The 22,314-nt window shown below is 37.4% G+C and overlaps 1 protein-coding gene across 3 annotated transcripts in view; it reads right to left on the minus strand.

Annotated features, from left to right (window-relative positions):
• UNC80 (unc-80 homolog, NALCN channel complex subunit) overlaps positions 1-22,314 on the minus strand; it is a 208,004-nt gene that overhangs the window by 165,140 nt on the left and 20,550 nt on the right. For all 3 annotated transcript variants that reach the window (XM_057745745.1, XM_057745746.1, XM_057745744.1), the window contains exon 8: positions 238-499. In XM_057745745.1, the coding sequence (XP_057601728.1) occupies positions 238-499 (262 nt within the window). The remainder of the gene's footprint in view (positions 1-237; positions 500-22,314) is intronic.

Raw genomic sequence — 22,314 nt, forward strand, 5'->3', positions numbered from 1 at the left:
TACTCTAGATAAGCATGTATATGAGGCATTTAGATAGCACGTCTTTGAATGGTCAATTAAATGCTAAAGAACAGCAAAAGGGTCTAGCAGTAAAAGATGGGAAGGAAAGGATAATAGCATCAGAGTAATCAAACAGTCAGCGATGGGAAAAACAAGAGCTGGATGCACAGAAGAAAAAAAGAATCTGTTATGGCCGAAGTTGTTGGTTCAAACGACAATGGACTGAGTTTCTCTTACTTGGGTTTTGTGTGTGTTCACTAGCGAGGGAGCTGCAGCCACCATGGAGCTACTCCTGGGCCTGGGCAGGAGAGGAATATCTGGCTCTGGGGGCTTTTCTGGCTTCTCTTCCAACATGTGTCTCAGCCTTTGTAGATAGTACATCAGAGACCACTGAGTGCCTTCCTCAGACCAATGGGGCTGGAGTAGGCAGCGAAGAACAGCAACGTCAAAGTAGGTGGCATAGCGGGACCTTTGGCATGGAGGTATCACAAGAGAGACCCTGTTTCCAATGGCAGAAAGAACGTGATTATACTGGCAGTCATACATTCCAAGGGGTGGCACAATATAGCTTATAGCTCTGCTTTTCTTATTTGCTCTTTTACTTATTCATTTATCTCTGGTCTGGTTTACTCTACTATCCTCCTCACTGGTTTCATTCATTCCACTTTTGCTAGACACTGCCTAGAAGTGGAGACACTGGAGAGTTTTGAAGGATAGGTAGCAATTATCCAGGCAAAGTTGAGGATGGGTCAGGAGTGAGAATCAGTATTTCAATCAGAGGGAACAATGCCTACGAAGGCAGGGAGTTTTTAAAAAAATCATGAAGTGGGTCGGGGAGAATCACGTAGTTGGTATAGTTGGTGAGTAATTTGGGTGGTGGACACTGATGAGAGTCTATAAAAACAGATGAGGTTCAGATCATGATGTTTCTTTTACACTAAGCTATCGGGTTGACTTGTACCTTGATAGAAATGGGAATAATATTTGCGTACTTCATTGATATTTTAATTTCAATTTGATAATATTATGCAAAGGAACCAAGGAAACTGCAAAGTACTAAACAAACAAAAGTCATACCATAAGGAAAATGAAATCATTTTGAAAATTCTAGGGTCATATATCCTTATAAGACAGCAAAACTCATTTTAAAAAATCTCAAAGTCCAGCAAAACTAATTTTAAAAAATCTCAAAGTTCTAGAATTCTGTTATGCAATGTAAACATACAATATATTATTTAGTGTTCAATTTAATTGTACTACAAATTAGTTTTAAGCAATTACTCAGCATCTTAGGTATCTTAGGGGATATGAAGGTAAGTTCAACTTCCTCACCTTAAGGAATGTATTGTTCAGTGAGAATGATAGACAATACATGACAAATCATAAACTTAGAACTTCTGGAATCCAAGATGGAATCTTAAATCTAAAATGTGAAATTAACCCCAAGCACAATTTCTTCCTGAATTAAATGACGCAAAAGAGAAAATTTTATACCCTGCTATTAACTAGCAAATGGTGCCACCCACTTCAGAAAAAAAAAAAAAAGCAGCCACTGAGAGTGAGAAAGATTCTCCTTAACTTCCCAAACGCATATATATATTTTTAAAAGTTCTTTATTGAAATTGCTTTACACTCTTGTGCCAGTTTTTGAGGCACACCAAAGTGAATCAGCTGTATTTATACATATATCCCCATATCCTCTCCCTCCTGTGACTCCCTCCCACCCTCCCTGTCCCAGTCCTCTAAGGCATCACCTATCATCGAGTTGATCTCCCTTTGTTATACAGCAACTTCCCACTAGCTGTCTATTTTACAGTTGGTAGTATGTATATGTCTATGCTACTCTCTCACTTCGTCCCAGCTTCCCCTTCACCCTCCCCCCCAACCCCGTGTCCTCCAGTCCATTCTCTGCATCTGCATGCTTATTCTTGCCCTGTCACTGGGTTCATCAGTACCATTTTTTTAGATTCCATATATATGATTTAGCACACGGTATTTGTTTTTCTCTTTCTGGCTTACTTCACTCTGTATGACAGTCTCTAGGTCTATCCACCTCATGACATATAGCTCCATTTCATTCCTTTTTAAGGCTGAGTACTATTCCATTGTATATATGTGCCACATCTCCTTTATCCATTCATCTGTTGATGGGCATTTAGGTTGATTCCATGCCCTGGCTATTGTAAATAGTGCTGCAATGAACATCATGGTACGTGTTTCTTTTTGGATTCTGGTTTTCACTGGGTATATGCCCAGGAGTGGCATTACTGGATCATATGGTAGTTCTATTTTTAGTTTTTTAAGGAACCTCCAAATTGTTATTTATTTATTTTATTTTATTGGCTGTGTTGGGTCTTCATTGCTGCACATGGGCTTTCTCTAGTTGCAGCGAGTGGGGGCTACTCTTCATTGTGGTGCGCAGGCTTCTCATTGCGGTGGCCTCTCTTGTTGCAGAGCACAGGCTCTAGGCGCGTGGGCTTCAGCAGTTGCAGCACATGGGCTCAATAGTTGTGGCTCATGGGCTCTAGAGCGCAGGCTCAATAGTTGTGGCGCACAGGCTTGGTTGCTCCGAAGCATGTGGGATCTTCCTGGGGCAGGGATCGAACCCGTGTCCCCTGCATTGGCAGGCGGATTCTTACCCACTGCACCACCTAGGAAGTCCTGTTTCTAGATTTTTTTGATGATGGCCATTCTGACCGGTGTGAGGTGATACCTCATTGTGGCTTTGACTTGCATTTCTCTAATGATTAGTGATGTTGAGCATCTTTTCATGTGTCAAACACATATTTTTTGAATTGGAACTTATGCCTCATTATTGGTTCAAGAAAAATTCAAAAGGATATGACTACTATTAAAACGTTAACTAGAATAAAAATAGCAAAATGGCAGCAAATGGAGTAAGGATTTGTATGGCTGGTGATACTTCTGTTTCACTTCACATACTTGCCATGAGTCATGAGGAAATTATATTTCTTACTTGTGGGGGCAGTAAAAAGTTCAGCTATACCAACCCTGACCAGGTCTGGTGCCCTGTGAATCATTTTCATAGACTATCTACTCCCCTATCAAAGCACATGTTGCCCTTCACTGTCTCTACTTTTATTAGCATTGTCTGGCGTGTGCAGTGGCAACTGTCTATGTACACAAAGGTTTTGACTGCCAATGCTGTCTTGTAGCCTAATATTCTTGAATATTTTAACTGAAGTAACAAACTAAGTATAAGTTAAAATTCAACCACATAAGGTGCTATGATACTAATTATTTAACTGAGTGGGCAGTCATATGAAGAGAAGCTTTCTATAATCGGTTAAGTTCCCCTATATGTAATGCTAGAGTTTATCCCTCTTCTGGGGAGCTAAAACATGCTTTGGACATCAACTGCACCCCAAACTTCAATCCACCAGAAAGTCCTATAGATTCTGCTTCCAACCACTTTGCATCAGCTCCACAGACCCCAACATATCCCCCATTAGGCTTTATTGCAATTACTTCTTCCTAGTCTTATTGCTTCTTCTCTTATTTCTTCGCTCCTCTGCTCAAACCCATCAATAGGTTTTTAAATAAAAATCTTAAAATAAAATGCAAGCTCCTTACAGTGGCCAACATGGCCTGCATAATCTGGCTGTGTCTACCACTCCAACCTCATTATCATGCTTGCACTGGTGTGCCAGTAATTTCTTTTTGCTTCTTGACTCCAAATTCATCTTTTTTGCTTGCTCTGTGAAAATGGATTTGGGTCCTTTAAATATTTTTCCCTTGGCAGCTGGCATGATGTTAAGCTTTATCAGTAGAGGGACTGGAAGAGGTATTGTGAGAGGAAGGCATTTTGCTTACTGGTTCTAATGTACTTGCTTGGCACATCCCTGCACTGTGCACAGCTTCTCTGGTACCAGGCTCCTGTCATGCCTGCATTTGTCCAGTGCTGAGCTCCTGCAGTGCACGCAGCTTCTGCAGCCTGGGTGTTTTTTCTAGCACCAGGCTCCTGCCGCACGCACAGCTCTTCCCACTGTGCTCAGTGGCCAGCGGCGTCCAGTGGCCAGCATCCTGTTGGCACATCCCATTTCATGAAGTTTTGTAGCCAAGTGCCTCTACTAAGACACCTTCCCGTGAATAGCTTTCCTGAGCACCCTAGAGGGTAGATTTCTGACAAGTTCCAGAGGGCAGATTTCAAGCAAGTTCCCCTGATAGAGCACCACGGTGACTTCTCTGCCTTTTAACGAGGTGTGACTTTGTCCTCTCCAACAGGCTCTGAATCTCAGTCCTGGAGAGAGGAGGGGGTTCTTCCTTAGGTGCGGACTGCTTCATTATATCTGCTATTTCTATATTCTTTAGAATTCTCTTTAATTCTTACTAGCTGGTCCCTTATTACCCCAATAACCGAATCCTCTGTTATACTTAATAATCCACTACATTAAACTTGCCCTGTTCAAATTACTGTGTGGTTTCTCTTTCCTGATTGGACCCACCTGGATACATCTGGTAGTTGTGCTGCACTCACACTGACCTTCTCACCACCCTTGACTACATCAAGCTTTTGCTTGCTTCAGAGCTTTTCTCTATGTGGACATTTCTATCCTTATGACCTAGGCTTTCCTGGGGCTCTGTTCCAGTGCCATCCCTTTAGAGTGGTCTTTTCTCACCATTATGGAAAATGGTTTCACTTTCCCACTACCCGTCTCTTTACCTTGTTCTAATTTTCTTCATAACACGTGGAATGACTTGAAATTTTATTCTAGTTTGCTTACATGCTTATTGCCTGTCTTTATTTATTTAAATAAACTGATAAACTGCAGAAATGGATTCAAAACAAAGATGGTGAAATAAATGGTTTTTGTACATACAAGCAATAAACATTTTGAAAATGTAAATAAGAAAGGCCTTTTCAAAGTAACAAATAGGTAAAATGCCAACAGTTGGGGAGTAAAATGGTGGGAAATAAAATTGACAATAAAGCTTATTAGTATATTCAAATTTAAGTAATATTTGACCTAACAAACTGAAGATAAAAATCTATTCCAAAAAGTAACGGAAAGATCAATTTAGCATCAATTGGTGGGACTTCCCTGGTGGCGCAGGAGACATGGGTTCTATCCCCTAGGCCTGAAAGATCCCACGTGCTGCAGAGCAACTAAGCCCATGTGCCACAATTACTGAGCCTGTGCTCTAGAGCCCACGAGCCACAACTGCTGAGTCCGTGTGCCACAACTACTGAAGCCTGCACACCTAGAACCTGTGCTCCACAACAAGAGAAGCCACCACAATAAGAAGCCCACACACTACAACGAAGAGAAGCCCCCACTGCCACAACTAGAGAAAGCCCACACATTGCAACGAAGACCCAACACAGCCAATAAATAAATAAGTAAACATTTAAAAAAACATCAACTGGTATCATTTTAGGTAGGGAATATCTAACACTCAATATAGGTTTGATCATTGGCCTACATTATGGTTTACAAACCATTGAAAAAAAAGTCAGTATCAGGGTATACTAGGAAAGACTGCATAGGTACTAAACAAGTTACCCTAGAACAACAACCCCCAAACTAAAAGAACGGTAATACAAGAATTTGGCAACACCTGGAAACCAAGATAAACAGTACTATACAACATTAAAAAAAATCTTAATAAACAAAAAGACAAACTACAATCATTGGAATAAATACTCAATATTATAAAGATTTCCACTCATTATAAGTGGAATCCATAAGTTTAATGTAATTCTCTTTTGTGTTCTGCACCCAATTTCAATGTGTGGAGGTGGGGAGGAAATGTTCCCTACATCACCAACAATTCTCTGGACACCAACTGGATGTCCTACAATATAACTCAATTCTGACACCTCCTACCTGGAGATAGTGTCAGATTCTACAGGTTAAGGGTTCAGTCCTACAAGACTGCCTCCACTCCACTTCGACACCAGTCACAAGCCCAGGTTGTCACCAGGGCTTCTGACCTAACAGCTATAGATTGGAGGTTCCCATGACCCCCACCCCTAGGACTTCAGCTGCCAATTGTAAGTCCAAGTTGTTACCATACTTCTGAATGACTGGCTACAGATCAGAGGTTCCCTTGGATTTAATTAATTTGGTCCCCTCCTTAGGTTTAATTAATTTGCTACAGAGGCTAACAGCATTCAGGGAACTCATTTACTCACTAGATTATCAGTTTATCATAAAAGGATATAACTCAAGAACAGCCAGACAGAAGAGATGCATAAGGCAAGGCATGCAGAAAGGGCAGGGAGCTTGTATGCCCTTTCTAGGATTGCCACTGTCCCAGCACTTCCACGTGTTCACCAGTCTGGAACTCTCTGAACCCTCTCTTTTGGGTTTTTATGGAGGCTTCATTACACAGGTACAACTGTTTAAATTACTAGCCATTGGCAACTAACTCAACCCCCAGTCTCCCTCTCCTCTTGGGAGGTCAGGTGTAAGGCTAAAATTTCCAACCCTCTAATCATACGATTAGTTTTCCTGGCAGCCAGCCCTTAACATTAGATGCTGTCCAAAAGTCACCTCATTAACATAAGAAAAGACACCTTTGTTCCTCTCATCACTTAGGAAACTCTAAGGGTTGTAGGAGCTTTGTGCCAGAAAGAAGAACAAAGACCAAATATCACATATTTCTTTTTATAAATAACAATATCAGAAATTGCAACCAAAATTCCAAAGGGATTTATCTCTTACAAATCAATAAGACTGTTCTGAAATTTGACTGGATGGATGAAAAAAAGTTTGCGAGTAATCAAGAGACCTTTAATAGGAAGTATAAAGAGTTTAAATTGCCAGATATTAATCTGTGTTTTACAACCCCAAGCGTTTAAACAAGAGTGCAGTGGTATAAAACATGGAGCTACAAAAGATTCAAATACTTACAAGAATTTAATATGTAAAAAAGGTCATGAACCAAATTAGTTCAAAGAATATGTTAGCCAATAAATAATTTGGGCATAATTGACTTATTCCTCAGAGACTTAATTTAGCCTATCTTAAGTTAGTGTTATTTTATTCACCAAATAAAATCAAGATAGATTAAGATTTAAATGCAAAAAAAAAAACCATAATAATACTAGAAAAAAATTGGCTAATTTTTTTTTATAATCATGGAGTGGAGAAGAACTTTATAAGAATGTAATGGCCCCAAACTTAAAACAACACAAATGCACATCAACAGGTGGGTGGGTAAACAAACTGTCATATACCCATATGACAGAATATTACTCAGCAATGAAAAGGAGAGAACTATCAATATATTCAATAATTACACTGAGTAAAAAGAGTATGTTTTCACATATATGAAATTCTGGAAAACTGCAAACTAATCTATAATGACAAAAGGCAGACAAGTGGTTGCCTGTGAATGAGGAAAGAGTAGGGTGTAGAAGGGGGAAAATTACAAAGGGAACAAGGAAACTTTAAAGGGTGATAGGTATGTTCATTATTTTGATTATGGTGATGTTTTCACAAGTGTATATAACACTATATAATAAGACAGAGAGTGACTGGAACTTAAATATTGGGATTTTATTTAATTCTGACTTTCAATATATAAGTATCCTTGTTACTCTTTCAATGGTAGCCATATAACAGAAAATTTCCTTCCAATAGAAGAAAAAAGGAGATTAGAGAAAACTCAACCAACAGGCAGAGAAGAAGAGAAAAAAAGAAACATAAAAGCCAGAATATATAAAAAGCACAAAATAAGATGGAAAATATAAATCCAAAATGTCAGTTATCAAAATAAATGCTGCATACATTCATGGGGTAAAAGACGAGACTATTCACACTGGATTTTAAAAACAAGGTTTAGGGCTTCCTAGGTGGCGCAGTGGTTGAGAATCCGCCTGACAATGCATGGGACACAGGTTTGAGCGCTGGGCCAGAAAGATCCCATATGCCGCGGAGCAACTAAGCCTGTGTGCCACAACTATTGAGCCTATGTTTTAGAGCCCATGAGCCACAACTATTGAGCCTATGTGCTGCAACTACTGAAGCCCACACACCTAGAGCCCGTTCTCCGCAACAAGAGAAGCCACAGCAGTGAGGAGCCCATGCATCACAACGAAGAGTAGCCCCTACTCACTGCAATTAAAAAGAAAGCCCGCACACAGCAAAAAAAAAAAAAAAACCAACAAGCCAATAAAATAAACAAATAAATAAATAAATTTATAACAAAAACAACAACCAAGGTTTAGTCACATGCTAATTACACAAGAACATCCTAAAATTTGAAGGCACAGAAAGTTAGGAAGGGAGAGAATTTGTACAGATATATAACTAAAAAGAAGTTGGTGTAGCAATAATAAAAAATAAAATTTGAGGTAAAAAGTATTATTAGGTATAAAGATGGTCACCATAATGTCAAAAGAAAAACTTAGCCAGGAAGCTATGCTAATTCTAAACATGTATATACCTAATAAGAATGTTACCAAATGCTTAAAGCAAAACCTGAGAGACCTGTAAGGGGAAAATAGACAAATAAATAATAATGGTAGTATTTTAGCACACATTTTTGAGCAAATAGCAGATCAAGCATACAAAGATTAGTAAGAACTTAGGAGATCTGAATACACTTAACATTGTTTTCTTGTACCTTGAAATGTTTACAAATTAAGTCTCAAAAGAAAGTGAAAACTCAACATCTCACATAAACTTAGTACTCTAATCATAGTTGAATTCCAGTAGAAATTAATAGCAAAATGAAAGTGAATAGCTCTAATCAGTTAGCAAATTCAGAAATATACTTTGAAATACTCATGGGTCAAATAAAAAGTTTCAATGAGAATTTAAAAAATATTACATGGAATGATAATGATTCCACATCTGAAAACCTGTGAGATACAGATAAAGTGGAATGAGAGGAACATTTAGCACTTTACATGCTTATAGCAGGATGAAGGAAACAGTGGAAAATAATAAAGTAAGCATCTACTTCAATAGGTTTAACCAAAAAGAATAAATAAAAAGGAAACAATAGGAGCACATATTAATAATTACACAAAGGTAGATATGATTAACAAAACCAAGTATTATTTCTTTGTCAAAACTCAAAAAAATTAATCAAGAAATGAAGTAAAAGTTATGATCAAAATACTATCACTGAAAAAGCAGACATAACTATATATGGTAATGGTTTCAGAAATAAAGGAAAACACTATGAATGATGGGATTAAAAGTTAGAATCCCTAGTCAAACACATATTTATCCAACCAAACTGATTCAAGAAGAAATTGAAACCTAAATAGGCCCACCACCTTTAAAAACTGATTTGTGGTAAATAAAATTTATTTTTAAAACATGTCAAGCCCAGAAGATTTATAGCCAAATTTAATTAAACATTAAGGAAACAGGTATTTCTAGTTTTATACAAAGTGTTCTAAAGACAGAAAAAGAGGGAATATTCTTTTCCTGAGGCTATTATAAATCTGCTACTGAAACCAGATGAACAGAACAGGAAAGGAAAACCATAGGCCACACTCATTCATGAGCACGATGTAAAAATAATAAATAAAATATTAACAAACCACATCCAGCAATGTACAAGTTGGGTTTTCCCCAGGAATTTAAGGATAGTTTATTATTAGAGAATCTATTAAAGTAATTTACCACCTAAAAATATTGTAGGAGAACATATCCACATGATTTTCTTAATAGATGCACAAAACCTTTTATAAAATTTATTATTAATTTATTAAAGTCAATAACAAAAATTAGAAAAGAGCTATAATAAGAAGATAAAAGGATATTGATAGAGTTAGGCAAACAGGGAGATGCAACAGAATGGAAAGCCCCAAATCAAATCCTCATATATGCGGATGCTGACACTGATACTCAATAAGGTTACAAATCTGCAGAAAAATAACTGTTTAAGAAATGGTGAAGAGGGTGCGGAGAAAAGCGAACCCTCTTGCACTGTTGGTGGGAATGTAAGTTGGTGCAGCCACTATGGAAAACAGTATGGAGGTTCCTTAAAAGCTAAAAATGGAACTACCATATGACCCAGCAAACCCACTACTGGGCATATACCCTGAGAAAACCATAATTCAAAAGGAAACATGTACCACAATATTCACTGCAGCACTATTTACAATAGCCAGGACATGGAAGCAAACTAAAGGCCCATCAACAGATGAATGGATAAGGAAGATGTGGCACATATATACAATGGAATATTAGCCATAAAAAAGAATGAAACTGAGTTATTTGTAGTGACGTGGGTGGACTTAGAGACTGTCATACATAGTGAAGAAAGCCAGAAAGAGAAAAACAAATACCTTATGCTAACTCATGTATATGGAATCTGAAAAAATGGTACTGATGAACCCAGTGACAGAGCAAGAATAAAGATGCAGATATAGAGAAAGAACTTGAGGACACGGGGTAGGAGGGGGCGAGGGGAAGCTGGGACGAAGTGAGAGAGTAGCATTGACATATATACACTACCAAATGTAAAATAGATAGCTAGTGGGAAGTTGCTGCATAACATAGGGAGATGAACTCGATGATGTGTGATTACTTAGAGGGGTGGGAGGGAGTCATGGGAGGGAGGGAATATGGTGGTATATGTATAAAGACAGCTGATTCACTTTGGTGTACCTCAAAAACTGTCACAGCAGTTTAAAGCAATTATATCCCAAGAAAGAGATTAAAAAAAAAAAAAAAGAAATGGTGAGGGAAAAAATGAGTTATTTATGTGGAAAACCCAAATCCCTACTTCATACTACCATGTATCAAAAAAAGTCAACTTTAGATGGACTGGAGACATAGGAAAGGCAAAACAGAAGAAAACTAAGGAGAAAACATTTATGACCTAGTATGAAAGGATCCTTAAAGAAGATGATATCCCCAACTATTTTGAGAGTATTGATAAATTTGACTATTTCAAATGTAAAATTTCTATTAAAAACTAAAGTGAAAAGTCTACAAAATGTAAAAGGTAATTGCAATATTTAGGCTACAAAGGATTATTATTCTCACTAATAAAGAATGCTTATAAATCACTAAGAAAAAGACAAATAACTCAAATGGGGCAAAGGCTATGGAAGGAAATTTCATCAGAAAGAAAACCTAAAAAGAGAAAAAACATAAAGAGATACTCCACTTCATGAATAATCAGGGAAATGTAGACTTAGACCACAGTGGAATATCACCACACACCCATCAGATCTGTGAGACTATAGAAGCCTGAAGATACAAAGTATTGCTGAGGGTGCAAATATGTGGGAACCCTCATACACTGTTGGTAAACTCTTTTAGGGTGCAATTTGGTGATATATAGTAAATTTTACAGTGTCTTTGCCTTATGATCCAGAAATTCTATCCTAGAGAAACTCTTGCTCATGTACACAAGGAAACATATACAAGAATGTTTATTGCAGCAATTTTGTTACAGTACAAAACTAGAGAACATTCTCAAAGTCAGCCAAAGGAGAATGGGCAAATAAATACTGGTACATATATTCATTTAACAAAAATTAATTAGGTGTTATATGATCTACCAGGCTGCGGTGCTTGTAATGTTCTGTCTGGGTGCTGATTACTCTAGTGTATTTACCTGTGAAAATACATAAAACTAACCACTGGATGTTGTGTACTTTTCTCTGTGTTTCTTAGAAAATTTTAGCCAACTAAGATCTTGAACTTTATCAATATAGGCTAAATATCCACTATCTACATATACAGAAAGTCTATCCATATATACACTATATTTTATATAATATACCTATATATCTATACACATTTATACAGAACTCTGTACATACATTATATAACATAAGTATATAATAAATATATAATGAAAATGTTTACATATGTAATTTATATTATTTATATATATATAGTTTCATACAAATGTCTCATCATCCTCTGGATGATATGTTAGACTATTCTTTCGAAATATTTTATTATCTAACTTTTCATTATGTAATCATTGTATTAAAAAGGCTGAGCCTTAGAATTTGTGAATTGCTGAGTTTTCATAAGAAGCATGGGGGTTAGATTCAAATTAAGGTTCTCATCTTGGGCAGGATCTCTCTTATTTGCCTCCAACCTCTTCTTTCCAACCCCATACACTCTCCACCCTTCTCTACCTTCATGTCCAGAAAAATAGGTCTGTTTAGATTCTATAGAAGTCTCTGGCTCCAGGATGAATTCTGCAAAAGGAGGTTCCCACAGGAGACGGGAAGGAAGAAGGACAATGATCTCTTCCCCAAGACTCCTCCCTCCCAGAGATTTATGTAGGACTAGATGTGTCCCAGGACTGATGTGACCATGGAAGTTCACAAATCTTATTAATCACTGTCTCCATAGAGTTCTCCACAGCTGCTCCCTCCCAGTGCCCCCTCAGACGTGCAGCTTTCTGCTGGCACTCTCTCTGGAGCACTGCACTAGATCTTGTGCTTTCCCTGCATCCTGTCTAAACCTTGATAAATAACCCATTTAGTCTCTTCTCAAATGACCAGTCTATCACTTGTTTCCTCCTGAGACCCTGACCGGTTATGTCCCCAGGCCCAATTTGAGGGAAAGTAACAACCTTGATTCTTGTTCCTACCATTTTCCTAAGAGGCCTTCACCACACACCCCACTCCATCTCTCTTTTCTAAAAAAGCATGGACTAACCCACTTCTCTCAGCCTATCGTTAATACCTAGAATAATAGGATTTTTTTTTTTCAGTGCTGTACTCTTAGATTTATAAAGAAAAGACAAAGTATGAGGTTGGCTCGACTACCAGCTGGGTAATTTTAGGTCCTCAAGCATTTGTGACAATCATTTGACTTATTATAAGAGCCTGTTTTCTTGACGAGGCTGCGGTGATGAAGGCAGATATTAGTAGCTCAACAGAATTATTTCCATCCCTCCCATTGGACTAGCTATCTTTACCCTTTACTTTTTGCCCCACACCTCACTGTCCCCAAATATTTCTGGTTAGTAGATTAGGAAGTTCCATAAATTATTTCAAATGCTCAGAGCAGCATTCTATATAGTGATGTCAACGGACTACTTTTATGAGAATTCCAAGGGGGATAGGGAAAAGGGAGGTTGGTAAAGATGCTGACTCCCAAGTCTTACCTCAAATTTACCAATCCAGAATTGCTGGCAATAGAACCCAAGAGGCTTTATTTTAAACAATATCTCCAGGTAATCTTTTTTCTCTTATTGAAGTATAAGCAGTTGATTTACAACATTGCATTAGTTTCAGGTGTATGGCAAAGTGATTCAGTTTCGTGTATGTGTATATACATAGATTATTACAATATATATTATACATCAGATTATTTTCTATTATAGATTATTGTAAGATATTAAACATAAATCCTTGTGCTATACAGTAAATCCCTATTGCTCATCTATTTTATGTATAGCAGTTTGTATTTTTTCACCCTATACTCCTAATTTCTCCAGGTAATTCTTAAATAATTTTAATAAGATTGGAGGACAATTGTCCTCAAGAAACAAATGAAGCATGACTTTTATACTTTTAAGACAATATTCAAAACAATTTCTATATGGAAACACTAACTAGAATGATATGTTGGCAGTTTTGTCCTTGAGGGTGCCAGGTGATTATATTAATGTCTTTACATACAAAAATTATTTGACTGAAAGTAATGACTACTGTACAGTTGAGTCTTATAGTCGTTACCTACTTCCTAACAGATGAGTTCAGCTGATAGTGAGGTGTACAACAGTAGGATTCCACCAATATAAGGCTACTATCAGAGACTAAAAATGAGCCTGTAACTTAGGTCATCAAAATTTGTTAAGTAAATTCACATTTTGATTGCTTAATATTTAAAGAGACCCTGTTTGAAACAACAATGATGTTAATAGGCCATTCTATAGCAGATATTTATAACCGGAAGTACCTTCATTTTAAATGTTAAAGTACTAGTTTATTTGGCTTAAAGTGTGAGTTGTATTGGGGTGAGTAGTCAATAAAAGTCAAGAATGACCAATACTTTTTTTCATTTAGGACAGAATTATTAGACAATCAACTTGTCACTAGGTAACCAGTAAGTCATTTTAATTAACTAATCAACTATCTAATTAAAATGTGAGAAAAATTTACATAAGTAGATAAAGATGGCATGGGGGCAGCTCATTGGTATGATAAAATAGTTTTTTCCAACTCTAATAAAAAATGAAAAATTTGTGAAAGTATGAATACAAGTTTTATTCTAAATGGCCTATTAACATCATTGTTTCAAACAGGGTCTCTTTAAATATTAAGCAATCGAAATGTGAATTTACTTAACAGATTTTGATGATCTAAGTTACAGACTCATTTTTAGTCTCTGATAGCAGCTGTATATTGTATCTACCTGGTGAACTCATGGACGATTTTCAATTTTTTAAAAAACATTTTATACCTTTAAATTTTTTTCTATAATTAGCATATACTTCTTTGATATGCATAGAATACATTATGACAAAAATACCATCAAAAAGAGGTAGGAATTGCTTTAGTATATTTTCCAAGCAACTATGGCTTTAAGGAAACCAAGCTATTATTAAATAGGGTTGGGAAATGCCAGTAGAGTGCATCCAAAGCAGAAAAGCACTTTGGAAATAGCAGACAATCTATGGAGGCAGAGAACTGTGGAAATCAGCCCTGACCCTATGCAGTGTTTAATGAAGTAGAAATTAAGTCTGTGCATATGGTAATTAAAGATGAAATCTGACATAAATTTTTAAAAACTAGCTACCTGTTCTCTGATTGCCGAGTTTCAGGAAGAGCAATGTTGGGTTCAGGCAAGGTCAGGGCAAAAGAGACGGTGAATTGGATTTCTTTAATATAAGCAGACAGCTTTTGTTCCTAGGATATTTGCACTGTTTTGTTATTAAAGTTCTCTTTATTTCTGATTAATTCATGAACTCCTCCAATGGAGACACATTAACATTAGCATTTTCTGAAAGGCCTACCTTGTGCCTCATTTCCATGGCAACCAGCCACTGCAGCTAGGCAAAGAGAAGACATAATTCATTTTTCTAAAGTGCCACTGAGCTCATATCTAATTCACACATGTAGGTTTACATGTGCTATAGGTGACTGTGTGCATGTGTGTGTCAATGAATGCATATATACATAGATGACTGACTGTGGCAATATCAGAGAATGGGAAAAACAATGTCCTTCCATGAAGAGGAAACCTTGGACATTCTAGGTGGTTTTGTCTTTACAGGCAAATCAGAATAAAGTCATTAACACTGAATTTTGTCAGGGGAGAAAAAGATCATTTGCTATTTATATTTGCAAATTTCCAATGCTTACTATGATTAAGAAAAATTATGTAAGAAATATAAGTTCCAGGGTATTTTATGACCTCAACATTTCACCCTAATATTGTTTTTCATGATTTTTTTAGGCAGAAGCATAGTATTTGAGGTAAGAAATCACATTTAAATTAAATTAAATTCTTTAGAATGTGTATAGAACGGAATTAGTGAAGAAGGAATATGAGGATACTTAATAACCGATACAAAGAAAAGATAGATATATGGTCGTAATAATTATATATAAAACGATGGTGACATTGTTAACATTATTGTTTATTGTAATTAGCCTCCAAAATAGCCCCCAGTAATTCCTGCCTCTTGGTATTCATACCTTTGTGTAGTCTCCTCTCACACTGTACTAGGGTCAATTGGTGTGATACACAGAATAAAGCAGAAGTGATAGTATGCCACCTCGGTGATTAGGTTATAAAAGACACTGAAGCTTCCATCTTGGTTCCTTACACTCTTTCTTGGGTAACTTGTTTTGGGGGAAGCCAACTGCCTCTATGAGGAGGCCCAGATGTTGAAGAACTGAACCCTTGGTCAATAGCCATATGAGTGACCTTGGAAGCAAACTCTCCAGCCCATTCAAGTCTTCAGATGACTGCAGCTCTGGCCAGTATCTTGAGAGACCCTGAGCCACAACCACTTAGCTGTTTCTGGATTTGTGATCTCCAGAAACTTTGTGAGATAGTAAATGTCCTTCATTTTAAGCTGCTAAGAAATTTGGGTAACTTCTTGTACAGCAATTGTTAGTGAATACAGATTTTGGTACCAAAAATAAGCATGAAAAAGAAGTGGCAAGAGAGAAGTGGGGAAAGGTAGGCTTAAGTATGATCATGAAGACTTACATACGCTAAGGAGTTTGAAATGTACCCTAAAAGCTATGGATGGCCACTGAAGATTTGTTAGCAACGGAATAGAATGATCAGATGTATATTTTAAATCGCTTATGTCACATTATATAGGTACTGGATTAGAAGGAGGCAACACTGAATGTAGAGATACCAGTTAAGATCACCTGCAGAAATCCAAGTAGAGACGATAAGGATCTGAAGTAAGGCAGCGACTATGATGTTGGAGAGAAGGAGAGGATGTGAGAGATATTAAGAAGGCAGAATGTAAAGGACTTGGGGTGAAGTAAACGTTACATTTTCATCTAGGATGTCTGGGTTGATAGTGGTGCCATCTACTAAAATAGGGAAGGTAGGAGAATGCATCTGGTTTTAGACAGGCTGAGTCTGAGGTACCCGGGAGGTACAGGAAGAGCTCTCTCTCAGTCTCTTGATTACATGGTTTGGAACTTAAAAGAGTTGTCTAGATGGGATATAAAGGTTTGAGTTATCAGCATATAGTGAGTGATTGAAACTGTGGCAGCGAATAAGACCATTCAGATGGAGAATGTGGGAGGAGAGAAAAACACCAACAGTAAGAGAAGGGCCATGGAGGGGAAGGCAAAGAAAAAGTCTGTAAAGATTCAGTTCGAAAGGTAAGAAAAAACAAAAAACAGAGTATAGCATGAAAAAAGTCAAGGAGGAAATGTCAGGAAAGGTAGAGTGGCCACCAAGGTTACAGTGTTAAAAGATCCAATTAGATAAGGATCAAATAGGGACTGAGTTTCAGACCTGTTGGGAGAGGTCAGGGGAATGACTAACTTTGGCAAATAACCACAACACTTCCTCCTTTAATGAGGGACCAAGAAGAAAAGAGGCTCCCATAAAAACATAATTACAGAGACGGGTAGGTTGCTATAGGACTAAGATAGGTCCCCCTAAAGACCTATCTTCTCATGGCAAGTAGTGAAGAGTGTGGATCATGGAACTGTCTGGATTGGCCTCAGATCTAGCTCTTCCACTTTCTAGCTATGTGTCCTTAAGTAAGGCATTTAATCTCTCTATGCTTCAGTTCCTTATCTTTAAAAGAGGAACAATGTCTTCTTTGTGTGGCTGTTGTGAAGATTAAACTCATTCGCTTATTCAGTGCCCTTCACTAAGGCCATATGCCAGGCACTAAAGATAGAACAATAAATAAAAGAGATTTGGTCCCTCTGCTCATGGATTTTTACAGTCTAGTGACAGAAATAGGTATTAGACAAATAATCACACAGGTCTTTAAATTATGATTGCTATTTGTATTGTAAGAGAGAACGGAGTTCTGTGATCTTATTTAAAATCTGCCAAAGCCTCTCTAAGAAATAAGGAAATGATATTTAAATTGAGTCTTGAAGAATGAGGAGCTGGTTAAGTACAGGGGGGTGGAAGAATCATCCAGGCAAGTGGAATAATATACTCCAAATTTCAGAGCTAAGAGGAAGTATGATGCACATAAAGAACTCAAAATATGTTGGAGTCTAGTGATGGGAATGTAATTGCACAATGTTAGACAGGAGAACTAGATAGCAGCCAGATAATGTGGAGCTTTGAGGGGTATCTCGAGGACTTTGAATTTTATCTTGATAGCAGTGGGCAGCCTTTGACAAAGTTACAGTGTAGGAGTGGCATGATTAATTTTTTTCATGATTCTGTATGTCCTCTGTTGGGTGGTAACAAGAATGAATAAGAGGAGACTCATAAGGGGGCTGTTGCAGGACTCCAGACAAGAGGTGATGAGCAGTTTGGACATTGGTGGTGGCCACAGAGGTAGGTGGAAATAAGCAGATTCAGAATATTTTTATATATGATTTTTCTCAGTCTTCCTTATATCATAAATTTAATAACACTCATAGAGTTGCTCAAGCCAAAAACCTAAGTCAATCTTGATTCTTTCCTTTTTCTCACTCTTCATATCCAGTAATGTCAGCTCTACCTTAAACATATCCCAATTCCAACCTCATCTCAGCCTTTCCACCCCTAATACCACCATTCTAACCAAGCTACACCCTCTCTTACCTGGACCATGGCAAGTGTCTCCTAACTAATCTCTGTGTCTATTTCTGCTTTCCGAGTCTATATTCACAAACCATCTGGAGTGATCTTTAAAAAGTTTAATTCAGTTAATGTCACTCCACTGCTCAAACAACTCCAGTGACTTTTCTTCACACCTGGAATGAAATTCAAACTTCTTATCATGGCCACCTGGCTTCTCCGTGATCTGACCCTAATAACCTCTTTGGCTTGATTCCCTACACCTTACCCCGTTGCTCACCACTAGCCCCTGGTCACACTGGCATTCCTTCTGTTTTTGGAACACAGTGAGCTTATTCCCACTTCAGAGCCTTTAGACCTGTTCCCTCTGCCTGAGAGTCTCTTCCCAGATCTTCCTGAGGCTGTCTCCTTCATATCATTTAGCTCTTTATGAGAAAGGACCCATTTCCCATCCCTTTGCTTTGCTTTTACCTTCTTAGTCTTAGAGTAACCTGAAAATAATTTTACTTATTTATGCATTTACTCTCTTTTAGCTGTCTACGTTTTTAGAAAATGAACTCTTTGAGGATAAGAACTTGGACACTGAAACAACCCTACTGTCTAGAATACACTTAAAAGATATAGAATATATGAATAAATGAAAATTTAGATAAAACTATGAATGTAAAGACCCTAGTTCTTGCTTTTGGCCCATAGGAGATGTCCAATGACAGGTAGTTCCTATTGTTATTCTCTTTAGTCTATGTAGCAAGGAGCTACTTTCCCCCTAAATATGATTAAATTATACCGTTGATAACTTTGTTAGTGAGTTATTGTCACCAAATAAAATGAGAGTCTTAGTGTGTGGAGGGGTCATCATGATGGTTACTTTTGAATAAGTGGAACAGTAATATGAGAAGGGTCTGTACATATTCAAAAGGACAGTGATGAATACACTTAGGAGAGCCACCCCTGCTTCCCACCTGATGGTGGTCATACCCTTTATAATCCTATTTTCTTGAGTTTGGGCAGGGTCTGTGACTTTTGTATAACCTAGAGAATAGGGCAAAAGTGATGGCATGTCACTCCTGTGATTAGGTTATTTTATATGACAATGATAATGAGACATCACTCCTATGATTATGTTATATTATGAAGACTATATTAGCAGATTGTAATTAGAGAAAACTTCTCTCCCTTGCTGGTTTTAAAGAAGTAAACTGCTGTATTATGAGGTAGCCTGGGGAGAGGGCCACATAGCAATGAAATGTGGGTGGCCTCTAGGAACTGAGAGCAGCCCCAAGGAAACAGGGTCCTCAGTCCTGCACCCACAAGGAATGAATTCTGTCAACAACCTGAAAAAGCTTGTAAGTAGATCTTTCCCCAGTCAAGCCTGTGATGAGACTGTAGGCCCATTCTGACACCTGGGTTTCAGTCTGGTAAGACCCTGAAGCAGAGAGTCCAGCTAAATTGTGCCTGGATTTCTGATGTACAGAAATTTTGAAATAATAAATGTGTATTGTTTTAAGCCAGTAAGTTTGTTGTAATTTGTTGCATAATGATAGAAAATTAATACAAGAACCATAGACAGAAACTACAGAAAGATAAAATTTAGTCAAATATACAAAGGACATGCCAAACATGTATACAATGAAATATTACTCAGCTATAAGTAGGAATGACATTGAGTTATTTGTATTGAGGTGGATGGACCTAGAGTCTGTCATACAGAGTGAAGTAAGGCAGAAAGAGAAGAACAAATACTGTATGCTAACACATATACATGGAATCTAGAAAAATGGTACTGATGAACCCAGTGGCAGGGCAGGAATAAACATGCAGAAGTAGAGAATGGACTTGAGGACGTGGTGGGGGGGTGGGGAGGATGGGGAAGGGGAGGCTGGGATGTAGTGAGAGAGTAGCATTGACATATATATACTACCAAATGTAAAACTAGCTAGTGGGAAGCTGTTGCATAGCACAGGGAGATCAGCTCGGTGCCTTGTGATGACCTAGAAGGGTGGGATAGGGAGGCTCAAGAGGGAGGGGATATAGGGATACATGTAAACATACAGTTTATTCACTTTGTTGAAGAGTAGAAACTAATACAACATTATAAAGCAGTTATACTCCAATAAAGATGTATAAACAATAAATAAAATAAAAAATAAAAAGGACATGCCAAATATATATATATATATGCATGTATAACTAAATCACTTTGCTGTAAATCAATTATACTTCAATCTTTTAAAAAAGGTCATTAAATAGAGTTATCTAAAAATGAAATGTTTCATCTGAGAATACTAACTTTCTCATTGCTGAAAGTGTCCAAGTGGTTAAAATGTGGTTAGTGTATCAGCAAGGAGACAGGAGATTGAATTGGTTATCCTCACAGGGTTCCTGCCACATTAAAAATATGATTTGAAGAATAAATTATCACCACTGACCTGGCACAGTAAATCATGTGGATAACCACAAACAATCCCTGCTTTCACAACTAAAGTTGCTGTCAAAATTTCATATTCCCAACCAGCAAAAGTTCATTCAACGGAGGCACTTGCTTTTAAAGTCCAAAATAAAGACATAAACTCCTTACATATTGCTTTTTTAAAGCAGAACATAGTATTCTGGTTAAAAAGCAATTATATTCATTTGGGTCTATGCTTTCAACAATTCTAAGAAATCTTTAAAAAAAATACTGTACCCATGTGGCCTGGTTCTGGTGCCAGAAGGAGGTAGATCATTTTAAAATTACCAACAAAAAGGCAAGTTAATACTGAGAGGAAATATTTATGAATCTTTTTTCTGGGGGTGGGGGAGGTATGAGGATCTTTATCTAGAATACATTTAAAGCTCTTACAATTCAATAAGAAGACAAACAAACCAGTTAAAACTTGGGCAAAGGTTTGAATAGATATTTCACCAAAGAAGATGTTCAAATAGCTGATAAAGACATGAAAATATACTTAACATCACTAGTTATTAGGGAAATGTAAATTAAAACCACAATCAGATCCCACATCACACCACTAGAGTGGCTATAATAAGACAATAACAAGTTCTGCCAAGGATATAGAGAAAAATGAACCCTCATACATTTCTGATGGGAACATAAAGTGGTGCATTTTGGAAAATAGTTTGATAGTTCTTTAAAAAATTAAAGATAAATTTACCATACAAGCCAGCAATTCCACTCCTAGGTATCTACCCAACAGAATGAAAAACATTTGCTCAGGGATTCCCTGGTGGTATAGTGGTTAAGAATCTGCCTGTCAATGCAGGGGACACAGGTTCGATCCCTGGGCCGGGAGGATCCCACATGCTGCAGAGCAACTAAGCCCATGTGCTGCAACTACTGAGTCTGCCCTCTAGAGCCTGTGAGCCACAACTATTGAGCCCACATACCACAACTACTGAAGCGCACATGCCTAGAAGCCCGTGCTCCACAACAAGAGAAGCCACCACAATGAGAAGCCTGCACGCCACAACAAAGAGTAGCCCCTGCTGGACACAAATAGAGAAAGCCCGTGTACAGCAATGAAGACCCAATGTAGCCAGTAAATAAATAAATTTATAAAAAAATTGGCTCATCCAGAAACCTATATGTGAATGTTCATCAAAGCATTATTCACAATAGACAAAAAGTTAGAAACAACCCAAACATCCATCAACTAATGAATGGATAAAAAAAATGTAATATATCCATACAACAGAATACTATTCATCAATAAAAAGGAACAAACTATTTGTACATGCTATGATCTAAAACACTGTACTAAAGGAAAGAAGGCAGTTGGAAAGACCACATATGGTATGATTCCATTTATCTGAAGTATCCAATTGCAACTGTATATAGACAAAAGCATCCTAAGTGATCATCTGGATCAGTGTGTGGGAATGGAAGTGCTTGAAGTGGGCAGAGGGGATGTTTTTTGGGTGGTAGAAAATGTTCTGAAATTGAATTGTGTTGATAATTCCACAATTTTGTACATTTGCTAAAAATCATTAAATTGTACACTTAAATGTGTGAATTTTATGGTATGCAAATTAAACCTCAATAAAACTACTTTAAAAATACCTCCTTTTAAAATACTATCAGTAACCTCATTTGAAAACAGAGATATACAAATGGTCTTAGTGACCCTCCCCTCGTAGGCGGAGTTTATAGATGGGTACAAAGGCAAACCTT

The sequence above is a fragment of the Hippopotamus amphibius genome, chromosome 8 (assembly GCF_030028045.1).
Source record: "Hippopotamus amphibius kiboko isolate mHipAmp2 chromosome 8, mHipAmp2.hap2, whole genome shotgun sequence".
NCBI classification, from domain to species: Eukaryota; Metazoa; Chordata; class Mammalia; order Artiodactyla; family Hippopotamidae; genus Hippopotamus; species Hippopotamus amphibius.